Here is a 15,979-nt window from a genome sequence, read left to right on the forward strand (position 1 = left end):
TGTGGAGGCTGTTTCCTCACGCAACAAAGCAATTCCCCGGAGGACACCAGCTGGGTGTACTCTAATTCCATTCAATCCTGACACTATCTACCTGAAGACAGCATCAGATCTCAAAGAGAGTGCTCAGTCCCAAAAGACTGCCCCTTACTTCAGATGCCAGTCCCTACTAGTAGGTTTTCACCTATACTTCTCACCAACTGGCTACAAATTGAGGTGCCTACTATCTCCTTCTCAGGTTTGATTAGTTTGCTAGAGGACCTCGAATAACTCTGGGAACACTTTATTTATATTTACTGATTTATTAATAACACAAAAAAGGGTACAGACGAACAGCCAGATGAAAGAGACGTATAAGGCACGCATCTTCCATGGAAGCATGTGCAACTTCCATTCCCTCCCTGGGTGCACCACCCTCCAGGAACTGCCACATGTTCAGCTACTGGAAAATCCCTGAACCCCGTCCTTTTGGGCTTTTATAGAGGATTCATTACATAAGCATGATCAAACAAATGGCTACTGGTAGCCAACTCAACATGCAGTCCCTCTTCTTTCTCCAGAGATTGGGGGATGGGGGGTTTGAAAAGTTAAAGCCCTCTAATCATGCGTTGGTCTTTCAGGTGACAAACCCTCATCTTGAAGCTGAGGGGCCTCATAACCATAAAAAAGACACTTATCACCCCAGACATTCCAAGGGTTTTTTAGAAGCTATATGCTAGGAAACTGGACCATGTCCAAATAAACACTTTACCATATCATACACTACATACTTCGAAAACCAAGAATGTGGTCCAAAGATGTGGACCAGTAAAAATTCTCACACAGTGCTCATGGAAGTTTAAGTTGTTTAATATCACATTATCAAGTAAAGCTGAATATATGTATAGCCAAGTATTTATATTATAGAAATGCATGCTTATGTGTATCAGAAGACATGTTTACAAATAGTTGCATCGTTCAAAATAGAAACAAAATGTGAAACAACCCAATTACACATCAATAGCAGAATGGATAAACTGTGTTGGATGCATTCAGTGGAATTAGGTAAATTTTTAAAACAAAATAGCGTTGCACAAAAGAACACAGACTCGAAGAATATATACTGTATATCTATTTGATTCAAAATATGCAAAACTAAATTGTATTGCTTAGGGAAGAATAAGTAGGTGGCAAAATTATAAAGAAAACCAAAAGAGACTATTATAGAAATTTACTGGTTACACTGAGGGGTGGGGTGGAAAGTTTTGATCATAAAGTGGTCACCAACAAGAGCACTTCTGAGGTGCTAACGATGTTTTCTGATCTGGGGCGTGGTTACATTTACATATTCATTAAATTGTACATTTGTTTTATATAATTTAAGTTTATTATATTTCCTAATTTTAAAAAGGTTAAAAGGAGGAGGAAAGAGTTGGTTATGAAAGTGTACCCATTCTTCCAACATATCAATTAAAACACGTCTGAATTAAGAGGTAAAATATATCAAAGAATTGACAGAAGAAAGGCTCTGAAATATTTCCAGCCTAAGAACAGTAGTTTCTCTTGTTGCTTTAGGAAGTTTTGTTCTCCTGAACTAATGCTCAAAATGAAAAAAAGTCACCTAAAACTGAAAAAAAGTCACCTAAAACTGAAAAAACTACTTATCCTTTATATACTCATGTCCCCTCCCTAAGCACCAATTTGGTTCCACATGGAATCAGGAATAAAAGCAGAAATTTTATTACCAGAGATCTGTGCAACGCAATCTTGAGGTGGGGCGGGGGGGAAGTAATCTAGTTTCTGTGCAAATAAAACCCCAAACCCTCACTGTACATATTTATCTTCCAAACCAATGATGAAACTTTGACCTACAGTATTTGTAACTGTTATTTCTCATATACAGAGACACATGTGTTCTAAATGATGAGTTTATTATTTTTTGAGCTAGTCAAGTGTCAGCTGCCCAAGTACAATTAAGCTAAACAGGCTTCTTTCAATAAACGTGAAACAGAAAGAGTGAAACAAAACACATGTGTACCCGAAATATGGAGAATGGCAGTATTCTCTTATGAAATAATAAGTTTGTTATCATTTGCAGTTTTCTGTTTATGGTCTGTCAGAGCATTGACTTCAGAGGGGCAACCTGGACAGCTGACTACTCCCATCACCAAAACCAAAGTATAAACACACACACACACACCCCCTCTCCGCCCTACCCCTCTCAATACCCATACATAATATAATCAAATACCTTTAGATTATAAACTTGCTAAAGTCAGGGGCTATGTCTTGTTTATATTCATTCGCTTCTAACACTTATTAAATAGCTACTATTTATCATACTCTGAGTATAAAAACAGGGAATAAGTCAAACAAGATTCCTATCTCCAGAGTTAGAGCCACTGAACGTGAAACAAGTCAATTAATATGATGACTGTTACAAGGGAGAAGTTCAGAGTGCTATGGACACCTATTAGGCTGATGTAATACCAGCTGGGAGACCAGCAAAGCAGTTCCAGAAAAATATACTTATGTATGATATTAATTTTCTATTGCTGCATAACAAATTACTAAAAGTCCAACAGCTTAAAACAAATCATCTTTTAGTTCACAGTTTTAAGGGCAGTAATTCAGGCATGGTGTGACTGGGTTCTCTGCTGAGGGTTACACAAAGTTGAAATCAAGGTGTTGATGGGCTGTGTTCTCACCTGGAGGTCTGACTAAAAGGAAAAAAAAATCTGTTTTTTGGCTCATTCAGGCAATAGTCAGTTCTTTGTCCTTGTAAGACCTCCATTTTCCTTTCCCGGTTGTCAGCCAGAGGTCACCCTCCAGTAGCAGAGAATGTCTGAGTTCTCACCATATGGCTCCCTCCATCTTCAAAGTCAGTAACAGAGAATATCCTTCACATCAAATCCCTCTCATATTTCTAATCTCCTACTCCCTTTGTTCTTAACTCTAGACCCAGATTTAGAGTTCATGTGATTAGGGCAGACCCATCTAGATAACCTTACTTACCTAGAGTCAGCTTTATGCTCTGCCAGATGACATAAACTAAGCAGGAACGAGACCTGATATGCTTTGGCTCTGTGTCCCCGCCCAAATCTCATCTTAAATTGTAATAATCCCTACGTGTCAAGGATGGGACTACGTGGAGGTAACTGAATCATGGGGGGCAGTCTCCCCTATGCTATTCTCATGATAATGAGTGAGTCTCAGGAGATCTGACGGTTTTATAAGTATATGGCATTTGCCCTGCTGGCAATCATTCTCTCTCCTGACACCCTGTGAAGAGGTGCCTTCTGCCATGATTGCCATGACTGTAAGTTTCCTGAGGCCCCCGCAGCCAAGCAGAACTGTGGGTCAATTAAGTCTCTTTTTTAATAAATTACCCAGTCTTGGGTATTTCTTCATAGCAGTGGGAGAACAAACTAATACAATACCCTATCATGCTTACAATACCAGAAATCATACAGGGGACCATCTTAAAAGTCTGCCTACCATAAACTGCAGCCTGAAGAATAAACATAAGCTTAAGATGAGGCAAAGGAAGAGGAAGAGAATGCAGGTACAACTGATAATCTGATATAAGGAAATAACATTAAAAAGCAGGGAGAAGAAATTATGCATGATTGGACTTGCCTTCACAGGACCCAGCATAGTAACTGGCATATATTACTAGTCAAGTGAATAAACCAACATACCAAGTTTTATCAAATTAAACAAGCAAGTATTTACTAAGCTTACATGCTTATAGCTAGAAGAGAAAAGGTAAGAAATTACTAATGCTAAGCCACTAGATAGAATTGAGAAGTGACACGCCAGGGGAGACAATATGGACAAAAAACTAAAATTGACATAAAGAAAACTGGGTTCTTAAGTGTCTTTGAGATCTTGGAAAGTGACCAAATGGAAGCGACCAAATCAAATAATTCCAAGGGCCTTCGTTTTGCCTCATCTGTAACAGAGCTGATTAACTACTTAATCTTTAAGATCCCTTTCCAGTGCTGACTATCTACAATATGGAAGGCACAGTTCTTGCCCCAGGACAAATTCCCTGCAGGTATTTTACAATCTAGTTATTAATTCATGTTGTAATCTAGACATTGCTCTATAATAATACATAAAAACAGACAGCATCCTACTCTAAGTACTGAACGTATTCCATTCTACAAATTTAGCAGTAATCAGATACTTATAAGGCTTACTTGCTTTTTATAGCATAGTAAAACACTAAAATTACACATCAATAACAGGTCCTGTAAAGGCCAAAAATGGCAGGCCCACAGCTAACATCACACTTCACAGTACAAAGTTGAAAGCTTTCTTCTAAGATGAGGGACAAGAATGCTGCCCACCCTCACCACTCCTATCCACCATAGTGCTGCAAGTCCTAGCCAGAACAATTAGGCAAGAGAAAGAAGTAAAAGGCATCCTAATAAGAAAGAAGGAAATGAAATTGTATTTGCAGACAAGATCTTACACAGAGAAATCCCTAAAGCCACACCAAAAAACGACTGAAACTGACAAATGAATTAAGTTGCAAGATACAAAATCCACATCAAAAAAAATCACTAGCCTTTGTATATACTAACAACAAACTATCTAAATAGGAAATGAAGAAAACAATCCTATTTATAATAGCAACAACCAAAAAAAGTAAAATATTTAGGTGAAAATTTAACCAAACAGGTAAAAGATCTGTATACTAAAAACTATAAAACATTAATGAAAAAAATTGAAGAAAACACAAATAAATGAGAAAATATACTGTGTTCATGAACTAAAAAATTAGTATTGTTAAAATGTCCATATTACCCAAAGCAATACACAAATTCAGTGCAATCCTTATCAAAATTCCAATGTAATTTTTCACAGAAAATAGAAAAAACAACCCTTAAATTCATATGAAAAAATAAAAGACCACGAATGGCTAAAAACAATAACCAGTGAAAAGAACAAAGCTGGAGGCATCACATCACTGATTTCAAAATATATTATAAAGCTACTGTAATAAAGACAGCACAGTATTGGCATAAAAACAGACAGAGTGACCAATGGAACAGGATAGAAAGCCCAGAAATAAATCCACTCATTTATGGTCACTTGATTTTTGACAAAGGTGCCAAGAACACACAATGTAGAAAGAACAGCCTCTTCAATAAAAGATGTTAGGAAAACTGGATATCCACATGCAGAAGAATGAAACTGCAGTCTTATCTCATACCATATACAAAAATCAGCTAAATATACATTAAAGACTTAAATATAAGACCTGAAATTATAAAACTACAAACAAGGGGGGAAGCACCACAACAATGGTCTGGGCAATATTTTTTTGGATATGACTTGAAAGCACAAGCAACAAAAACAAAAACTGGCAAATTGGACTGCATTAAATGAAAAAACTTTTGCACAGAAAAAAAAATCACATATATATATTAGCGAACCATATATTTGAGAAAGAATTTATATTCAAAGTATATAATAAACTCAACTCAAAAGCAAGAAAACAACCTGATTAAAAGAGATAAAGGACCTGTCATGATTAATTTTAGGTGTCCATTTGACTGAATTAAAGGATACTTAGATAGCTGGTATGGCATTATTTCTGTAGAAATCCATGAGGATGTTTCTGGAGGAGACTGGCATGTGAGTCAGTGGACTCAGTGGGGAAGATCTGCCCTCATTGTGGGCAGGCCTGGATGGAACAAAAAGGTGAAGGAAAAAAAAAATCACAAACAGTAAGTGAGGTGATGGATATATTAGCTTGATTTAATCATCCCACATTGTATACATACACCAAAATATTACATTGTACTCTACAAATATACACAATTATCATTTGTCAATTAAAACTAGTATTAATAATAAAAAGTAGAGGTGATGCCATCTATGACTGGACAATTTTAATCATCAAATGCAATCCAACTGTTTGGTAGGCTAATGTTTACAGTTTCTATTCCAAAAATACTGCTGGAATACAAAAGAAAATTACCATTCCACAAAATATGTAATGTGTAAGTCTGAAAACATTCAGTGGAATGTCAGTTGCTTCAATCAATAAAATTCTTAACGCTGTATACAAAGTTTTGTTGTTGTTGTTGTTGTTGTTGCTGTTTTTAATTCCCTGTGAGTTTAGGAGACAGTATGGAGTGAACAAAGGGGCTGGAATTCTCAGGATAAAGCAAGAGAGGAGAAAGAATTACATGGAGAGACTCCCAAAGATCTGCAGAATCTCCCTTTGAGTACTCAACTGAGCACTGAGTGAGAAAGGAGTGTAAGAATACTACCTGAAGCTGGTGAAAGAAACAGCAGTGTTTTTCAACCTTTTTTCCCTTACTACCCTTTTCTGACAGTTTTTCCTAATCGTGTCCCATGAAATTTCAATACCACTGTATTTCTAAGTTACGCACTTTGGCCTTTTAGAGGACCACAAATCATCGGAATATGTAAGATTTTTCATATACATACATACCCACAAAGAATCTATTTTCTCTCAATTAGGAATGATATCACCTCCAATGAGAACGACGGATTGCAGAGAACAGAGTGTTCTGTTCCAACTAGCCAGTTAGGGAAAACTAGTAATTCCTGCAGCATGGAGTAGAGTACTCAGGAGAAACTTGTTTCCGTAGTAGAGAATAATTAGGCTATTTTAAAATTAAATAAAACACCATTTACATTAGGATAAAAAATTATAAAATACAGATAAATCTTGACAAAAGACATTTATAATGAAATCACAAAATAATGGTGAGAGAAATTAATAAACTTTGTCATATACTTTGCAACATACACAAATATTAAGTCAAAATAGACAGCACATTTAAATGTGCAAACTCTGAAAGAGCCAATCCTTCAAGATGAATCCTGAGTGGCTAAGTGGAACTAAATTTCAAACAAAGTCAAGCAACCATTTGGTAATTAGAGGTTACACACATACTGAGTGTTCAGGGGAAAATGTCATACTCACTAAACTTTGGGACTTTCATAGTTGTCTGTTCTGTGCATGATACCTGAATCAATCAACAGATCAATCAACAGACTGTGATCCGTGCCGAACCATCAGAACTCAACAAGTTTCAAACAATCAGAACTAAGTAAGTTTGTATCCCTCATTTGCACAAGCAGATCAGAATGGGAACCTGGGCGAGAACTTTTGCCATCAAAGACAAACTTTCTCTTGGTTCTCTTAGAACACACCTTTGTTTTGTACAGAAGGCTGCATTTTCCTGGTGTACAAACTGTTAGCTGGCATAAAGCCTCTTTCCTTTTTGAAAGAAAATCCTTTTCAGTGAATTTGTTGATAAATGTGAAAGTTAAAACTATAAAACTTCTGGAAGATATGAGCAAAACAAAATAACAATAGGACAGTTTTTTTTTTCTTTAAGATACAACACCAAAACCAAGGTCCATAATATAATAAATTGATAAATGTGGATGTCATCAAAATAAAACTTGAGCTTTTGAAAAACACTCTTAAGAGAATGAAAACACAGCCAAAGATCGAGGACTTGTTTCCAGAACATATAAAAGAACTCTGAAAACTCAAGAGTAAGAAAACAATCCAATTTAAAAACTTGCAAGAACATTTGAAAAGACATTTCACTAAAGATATATGGACTGACAAGATCATGAAAAGATGCTCAACATCATTCATTATTATAGAAATACAAATTTAGACCAAATTGAGATATTACTATTACTAAAATGTTTAAGATTTTAAAAGACCAAATATTTGTGAGAATGTGGAAAATTTAGGATTCTCATATCCTGCTGGTGAGAATGTAAAATAATACAAACAGTTTGGTAAACAGTTGGTCAGTTTCTTAAAAAATTAAGCATGTATATTCAACCATTCCACCACTAGACATTTACACAAGAGAAAAAAAAAGCACCCTCTGTCCTAAAACCATAGTCTTTTCTTATAGCTATTCACAGTAACTAGTGTTGGAGCCCACAACCCTCGATCCCCATCTCAGGTGTATCTACCCAGCTTTCGGCTGGCTTGTATGGAACATGGAGTGAAGGTGGGGGCAGGCATGAGAGAAGAACCAACTCAGCTTTCTCCCAGGAGAGAAATGACACCTCCCTCCGGCTCTGTGTAGCCAGTGCCTCTAGATTCCAGTTTCAAATTTGTAAATTTTCTTCATCAATGTTGAGGTTTCTCCCAAGATCCATAACCAAGTATATGTCCTATGTCACTATGACTAAATGATTACTACGGTGGTCCTGAAACAAAGACGGTATTATCCACTGGAACCAGCAGTTTCAAAATACAGGTTCAAAATACAGAAATTTGTATTCCACTCAGGTATTTATTTTTAGTAAGCATGTTATATGTGAGTTCTGATTTTCCTTTTTCATTCCCAATGTATTTTAGGAGTCAGTCCATATTAGTCTATAGAGACTTTCTTCATTCTTTATAACTGTATTTCATAGCATAATTTATTTAACTAGCAGAACTTTCCCTCTTAGAGGGCATTTGGGTTATTATTAATCCTGTTCATTGGTAATAAATGGGATCTTTTCATCAAGTTAACAAAAATTCTACTTCAATGGACAAGCAAAAAATTTTAAATTTATTATCTGTTATTAAATATATTATTATCTTCACAGACTACCTTTCCTCTAGGTTCAGTGTTTAAAGCAATTTTAGTGCATATGTTTATATGAATTGGTGGAAGGTAAATACTGGCATTTTCTATAAAGCTCAAGTGTCAATACTTGCATACTCAGAAATATGCTGATGATTATTTATACTTACACAGATATTGATAGTTATATGGTATGGCAAAAATATGATAAATTATGTCCTAAATTTCATACTGAAATGAAGTAACTTTGGTCTGAAAGGTCTCAGCTAGTGCCTCAGCCTATTTTTTAAACATTTTTTTGAGATACAATTGATGTGTATTTCTCTCTCAACAATATGCTTTATTTCTCCAGTTACTATTAAGTTGGACACGGGTTCAAATTCCCATTCTGCTATACTGATTTTGCAGAAGGTTAATTTTTGTGAATTTTAGTAGAAACATTAACCTGTCAATTTTACAAAACTGTTGTACAAGTTAAATTGAGTAGTATAAAATGGCTTATGCCTATGTCTGTCTCAAAAGTAAAGTTCTACAATTAACACCAATTTTAACACTCTTAATAAAAAAATTGTATGTATAGAAAATAATTTTCTTATAAAGAATCAAAGTTTTCCTCTAAAATGTGGTATCATTAATATTTCAGATTAACTTATTTGGGTTCCACTACATGGCATTAAGTTCTAGTAAATCTTAGGGAAAGGCATTTATTATTTTGGTCACAAAATCTTAAAAACACAAATGAAAGCTTCTGGGCAAAAGCAAGAGGTCACTGAAAGTCACTTAGAATTTTTAGAGTATCCTGAATTTGGAGTGGGGAAAGACTGTGAAGATCATTAATGTAACCCTACACATTTACAAAAAAAAGAAAAAAGAAAAAAAAAAAAGGAAAAGTGAGGGTTGAAGTTAACAGGATTCACTCAACTTGTATAGCCAATAAGGGTAAGAAGATATGAAAATCTAGGTCTTTCAACTGCTTTGCTGGTGATAAGTTTAGAGTAGTCTTGTAACCAATGGAACTTTAGGAAGGAATTTTGTGGGGACTCTGGAAGAGATGTTTTAAGATAGCCGAGCGAGGTGGCGGGTGCCTGTAGTCCCAGCTACTCGGGAGGCTGAGGCAGGAGAATGGCGTAAACCTGGGAGGCAGAGCTTACAGTGAGCTGGGATCTGACCACTGCACTCCAGCCTGGGCGACAGAGCGAGACTCCTTCTCAAAAAAAAAAAAAAAAAAAGTACAGAAGAGTCCCTATTCCACTCTCTTTGGTTGTTTCTCATAAGTACATGATGCAGCAGTCATCTCTTTATTATAAGAAAGCCAAGAGTTTCACAGAGAAGCTCACCCAGAGCTCTGACATTGCTGTTTTAACCCCAAATTACCATGCTCTAGATTAAATTATTACAACAAGCAAAACACCTCTATTTATTCAGGTAGTCAAAAGTATCTGTGGCCAAAAGCCGCCAAATATAAAACTCTAGTATTTGCTAGTGAAACTGTTACATGACTTCTACCATAGAAGACTTCATGTCATACCAAATAATATGAATCTATAATTTTTTTAAATTAAAGTTTTGTTAAAAATCTATTAGGGAAAAAAAAAGTTGACTTAAAAAAATAAAATTGACAAACCTTTAGCCAGACTAAGATAAAAAGAGAAGATCTGAATAAAATCAGAAATGAAAAAGGAAACATTACGACTTATTTGCAGAATTCCAAAGGCTTGTTAGTGGTTACTGTAAGCAACAACTATATATGCTGATAAACTGGAAAATGTAGAAGAAATGGACAAATTCCTAGACACACACAATCTACCAAGACTGAAACAAGAGGAAATCCAAAACCAGAACAGACCAATAACAAATAATGAGATCAAAGCTGTAATAAAAAGTCTTCTAGTAAAGAAAAGGCCAGGACACAATGGCTTTACTGCTGAATTCTAACAAACATTTAAAAAAGAAAGTAATACCAATCCTACTCAAAATATTCTAAAAAATAGATGAGGGAATACTTCCAAATTCATTCAAGGCCAGTATTACCCCGATACCAAAACCAGACAAAGACACATTAAAAAAAGAAAACTACAGGCCAGTATCTCTGATGAATATTGATGCAAAAATCCTCAACAAAATACCAGCAAACTGAATTCAACAATGTATTAGAAAGATCATTCATCATGACCAAGCGGGATTTATCTCTGGGATGCAAGGATGGTTCAAAACACACAATCAATTAACAAGATACATCATATCAAAAAAAAGAAAAAAAAAGAAAAAAAAGAATAACCATATGATCATTTCAATTGATGCAGAAAAAACATTTGATTTAAAAATTCAACATTCTTTCATGATAAAAACCCTCAAAAAACTGGATATGGAAGGAATATACCTCAACATAATAAAAGCCACAAATGACAGACCCACAGCTAGTATCATACTGAATGGGGAAAAACTGAAAGTCTTTCCTCTAAGACCTGCAACGTAACAACGATGCCCACTGTCACCACTGTTATTCAACATAGTACTGGAAGTCCTATCTAGCGCAATCAGACAAGAGAAAGACATAAAGGGCACACAAATTGGGAAGGAAGAAGTCAAATTATACCTGTTTGTTGGTGATATAATCTTATATTTGGAAAAACCTAAACATTCCACAAGAAAACTAGAACTGATAAATTCAGTAAAGTTCCAGAACACAAAATCAATGTACAAACATCACTAGCATTTCTATATGCCAACAGTGAACAATGTGAAAAAGAAGTTAAAAAGTAAACCTGTTTACAATAGCCACACATAAAATTAAATACTTTGGAATCAACCAAAGAAGTAAAAGATCTCTATAATGGAAAAAATAAAACACGAATGAAGAAAATTGAAGAGGATACCAAAAAATGGAAAAATATTCCATGTTCACGGACTGGATGAATCAATACTGTTAAAATGTCCACACTACCCAAAGCGATCTACAGATTCAATGCAATCCCAATCAAAATACCAATGACATTCTTCACAGGAATGTCATTTTTTTTAGAAAAATATTTTTTTTAGAAAAAATACTAAAATTTATATGGAACCACAAAAGACCCAGAATAGCCAAAGCTATTCCAAGCAAAAAGAACAAAACTGGTGGATTCCCATTATCTAACTTCAAATTATGCTACAGAGCTATCGTAACCAAAACAGTATGGTACTGTCATAAAAACAGACACATGTACCAACAGAACAGAATAGAGAACCCAAAACCAAATCCAAACACCTACAGCGAACTCATTTTTGACAAAGGTGCCAAGAACATACACTGGGAAAGGATAGTCTCTTTAATAAATGGTGCTGGGAAACTGGATAATCACATGCAAAATCATGAAACTAGACCCCTATCTCTTGCCATATACAAAAATCAAATCAAAATGCATTAAACACCTCAAACTGAATCTAATACAAGAAAACAGTGGGGAAAATCTCCAGGACATTAGTCTGGGCAAAGATTTCCTGAGCAACAGACCACAGGCACAGGCAACCAAAGCAAAAATGGACAAATGGGATCACATCAAGTTAAAAACCTTCTGCACAGCAAAGGAAGTAATCAACAAAGTGAAGAGACAACCCACAGAATGGGAGAAAATATTTGCAAACTACCCCTCTGACAAGGGATTCATAACCAGAATATAAGGAGCTCAAACAACTCTACAGGAAAAAACCCAATAATCTGATAAAAAATGGGCAAAAGATCTGAATAGACATTTCTCAAAAGAAGACACACAAATGGCAAAAAGGTTCTTAACATGACTATCATCAGCGAAATGCAAAACTCAAAGAGATATCATCTTGTCCCAGTTCAAATGGCTTTTATCCAAGAGTCAGGCAGTGTGAGGATGTGAAGAAAAGGGAACCCTTTACACCATTTGTGGGAATGTACAACCACCATGGAGAACGGTTTGGAGGTCCCCCAAAACACTAAACACAGAGCTACCATATGATCCAGCAATCCCACTGCTGTGTATATATCCAAAATAAAGGATATCAGAATATCAAAGAGATATCTGCACTCCTGTTGCAGCACTGTTTACAATAGCTAACAATTTGGAGGCAATCTAAGTGTCCATTAACAGATGAATGGATAATGAAAATGTGGTACATACACAATGGAGTACTGGTCAGCCATAAAAAAAGAGACCTAGTCATTTGCAACAACATGGATAGAATTGGAGATCATTATGTTAACCGAAATAAGGCAGGCACAGAAAAACAAACATCACATGTTCTCACTTATTTGTGGGATCTGAACATCAAATCAATTGAACTCACGGATATAGCATAAGGATGGTTACCAGAGGCTGGGAAGAGTAGTGGGGGGTTAAGTGGGAGGTGGGGATGGTTAATGGGTACAAAAAAACCAGAATGAATAAGACCTACTATTTGATAGCACAATAGGGTGACTAGAGTCAATAATAACTTAATTGTATATTTTAAAATAACTTAAATAATGTAATTGGAATGTTTGTAAATCAAAGGATAAATGCTTGAGGGGATGAATACCTCATTCTTCATGATACGATTATTTCACATTATATGCCTGTACCAAAACATCCCATGTACCCCATAAATATAGACTTCTACTATGTAACCACAAATTTTTTTTAAAACCCACTAAAATAAAAAGAAAAATCTATTTGGTGTGTTACTAAGAAAGGTGCTGTTTAGTGGTCTACAAAATTCAAAATTTCAGGGTGTGACTGAAGAAACTAATCTAAAATTATACAATGACTATTTAATGGTAGAAAAATAAATCTGAACTTATATCCATTCTAAAAATGTATAAAAACAGCTTCAAAAAACTTAAGAGAAACTTGAGTTTCAAAAAGTCCAGTGTTATTCTCCAAATACTTATTTAAATAAATTTACTTTGGAAAAATACCATAGTCACACTGACATAAAGCTTAAAAATATTTTATTACCAATTAAAAGGACATTTAACACCCACTGCCTTTTAAAACCCCATATGATTCCTTATCAAACAAAATCATAAGATATTTACCATCTTAAATTCAAATAACGGCCAAAAAGTTAATAAATCTTGACTTTAAGGCAACACTCTCAACTACTAAGAAATGGTCATGAGAGAAAAGGCCTAAAGGCAATCATAAAAGTTGTTGTCAAAAACCTCTGTATCACTGAAGACAATGTCAGAGTCACTCTCAAGAAAGGACTACTGATGAATGAGCTGATGCTCTCAACGACTCTGAATATTTTTTTAATTTAGGATAAATTAATTAAATATAACATAAAAGTAATGTTAGCTGTAATAAACTTTGTTATGATGGAGAAATTGGCTCTGGTAAATGGAATTACAGCTCAAACTTTCTAATCAAGGTAGTATTTGTCAGTACTATTAAAATAAAACCAAAACAACAAGAAAACCTTAGGAGTTAAATGGAACAGAAAACATGTTTTCCACCTTTTCGTGCATCTATATACCCCTTTAGCTATTTTCTTAGAAATGCACACTCTTCAGTATACCCTGGGTAAAGTGACCAGACACTCCATTTAAAACAAACCATGGCCAGGCGCAGTGCCTCACGCCTATAATCCCAGCACTTTGGGAGGCCAAGGCGGGCGGATCACCTGAGATCAGGAGTTTGAGACCAGCCTGGCCAACATGGTGAATGAAACTCTGTCTCTACTCAAAACACAAAAATTAGTTGGGCGTGGTGGCAGGTGCCTGTAGTCCCAGCCACTCGGGAGGCCGAGGCAGGAGAATCGCTTGAACCTAGAGGTTGCAGTGAGCTATCATGCCACTGCACTCCAGCTGGGCAACAGAGCCAGACTCTGTCTCTAAATACATACATACATACATATGTCCTGAATTAGGTGCATGTTTCCAACTAAATATAAACTTGAAGTCAATTCACTTAGAAAAAGCTTTAAAAAATATATAATGACAGCATTCTGTTCATTACCCAATGTTAAAATTAACAACAGTTTTAGCCAATGCCTCAAATCTATTCAGATAATCCATTATTTTAAAAATAAGCTAAAACCTTTTTGTATCTACCTAAGTGGTCACAGCAGTATTGTATTAAGAAAAAAAAAAGGAGGAAAGATGAGAGTTAAAAATGAGCTTGCAACGGGTGCTTTCTTAAAACCCCAATCATTTCTAGGTCATCTGTTTTGGTGTTGCCACAGCGACTTTGTGAATCATATGACTTTTCACTCCCTCCATAACTCGGGTACATTTGTTTCTGGTAAAAAGATATACATTAGTGGATGTAATTTTGTTAAGAGTACATAATGTACTTTCAGCTACAATTTAGTAAACTACATACTGGCCACTGAAAAAACATACAGAGAGAAAATTATCCGTATATCCACTCTTTCTAAAACTGTCCATCATGTCAGCAGTGAATATACTACTGTATCTTTAAGTCTGAAAACTTTTCGAACAATGACTTTACCGAAAACCTAATCTAACAAAAATTAATCAACCATCATTATAAAACACTCACCATGATTATTTACAAAAAGCAAATCTGATCTTATATTTAGATATACACTTAAAAGAATCCTCATTTGAAATGCACAGTTAAGTATTTAATGGTGAAGTATCATGATTTCTGCAACTTACTACATATACATGTAAAAGATGTATATCAATAAAGCAAATATGGCAAAATGTTATCGATGCCAAACGTAAGTGAAAGGTATATGGGTAGTCAGAGTGTTTTTTTTAACTTTCCTGTGTTTAAAAAATTTCAAAGTAAAAAGCTGGGAGAACAAAAGAACCCACTGGCTATTACTGCCCTGAGTGTATGTCCAGTGTTTTCCCTTTTGCCTCAATACCTTCCTGCCCTCATTTAAAACAACTGTTACAGAGTTATATTATGTCTTATAAACAAAAATCACAATTCTAGGAAATAATTTTAATAAGTAGTTTTAAAGGCTGGCATCAGTGAATTAACTGTTTTACCTGAAAGTTAACATCTTCTTTCTTAAATATTAGTGCTCGAACTTCATCAGGATCTCCGTTAAATATAGCTTGCACCAGTGATGGCTAAAATATAAGAGAGTAATAAAAACATTAGAATCATCCATGTGGGGTGACTAAGGATATTACATAGTTTCTGAATCTACAAGTTTTCTTCCCTGTAGCAATAATCACTTTTGACATTAGCCAGAAGTTTCATAAAACCAAATCATGTCAAAGTACAGGATTTCTACTTGGAAAAAAAAGGCCTAATTAAAAAAAAAAAAAAAAATGAATTCAGTTTGACCCAATTTAGGTAGTATAATAAACACAATCAGATTTTATTTCATTTCTTATAAGTAGAAGCCTTTGTTTCTGCATATGACAAAAAGAAAGACTCTTCCAAATACAAATGTGTGATCTCAACACCTACTTGTGGGACAGAACTTGTTAA

The 15,979-nt window shown here is 35.1% G+C and overlaps 1 protein-coding gene across 12 annotated transcripts in view; it reads right to left on the reverse strand.

Moving 5' to 3' along the window:
- ANKRD28 (ankyrin repeat domain 28) overlaps positions 1–15,979 on the reverse strand; it is a 196,861-nt gene that overhangs the window by 115,067 nt on the left and 65,815 nt on the right. For 10 of the 12 annotated variants that reach the window (XR_003118099.1, XM_025375724.1, XM_025375725.1 and 7 more), the window contains one exon: positions 15,529–15,612. Coding sequence is in view for 9 of the 12 variants with exons in the window: in XM_025375724.1 (XP_025231509.1) it covers positions 15,529–15,612 (84 nt within the window). In the remaining 3 variants the exon portion in view is untranslated. Of the gene's footprint in view, positions 1–5,728; positions 5,950–15,528; positions 15,613–15,979 lie in introns of those variants that run through there. The other 2 variants (XM_025375734.1, XM_025375732.1) reach the window with 1 other exon arrangement.

This window comes from Theropithecus gelada, chromosome 2 (assembly GCF_003255815.1).
Source record: "Theropithecus gelada isolate Dixy chromosome 2, Tgel_1.0, whole genome shotgun sequence".
Lineage (NCBI taxonomy): Eukaryota > Metazoa > Chordata > Mammalia > Primates > Cercopithecidae > Theropithecus > Theropithecus gelada.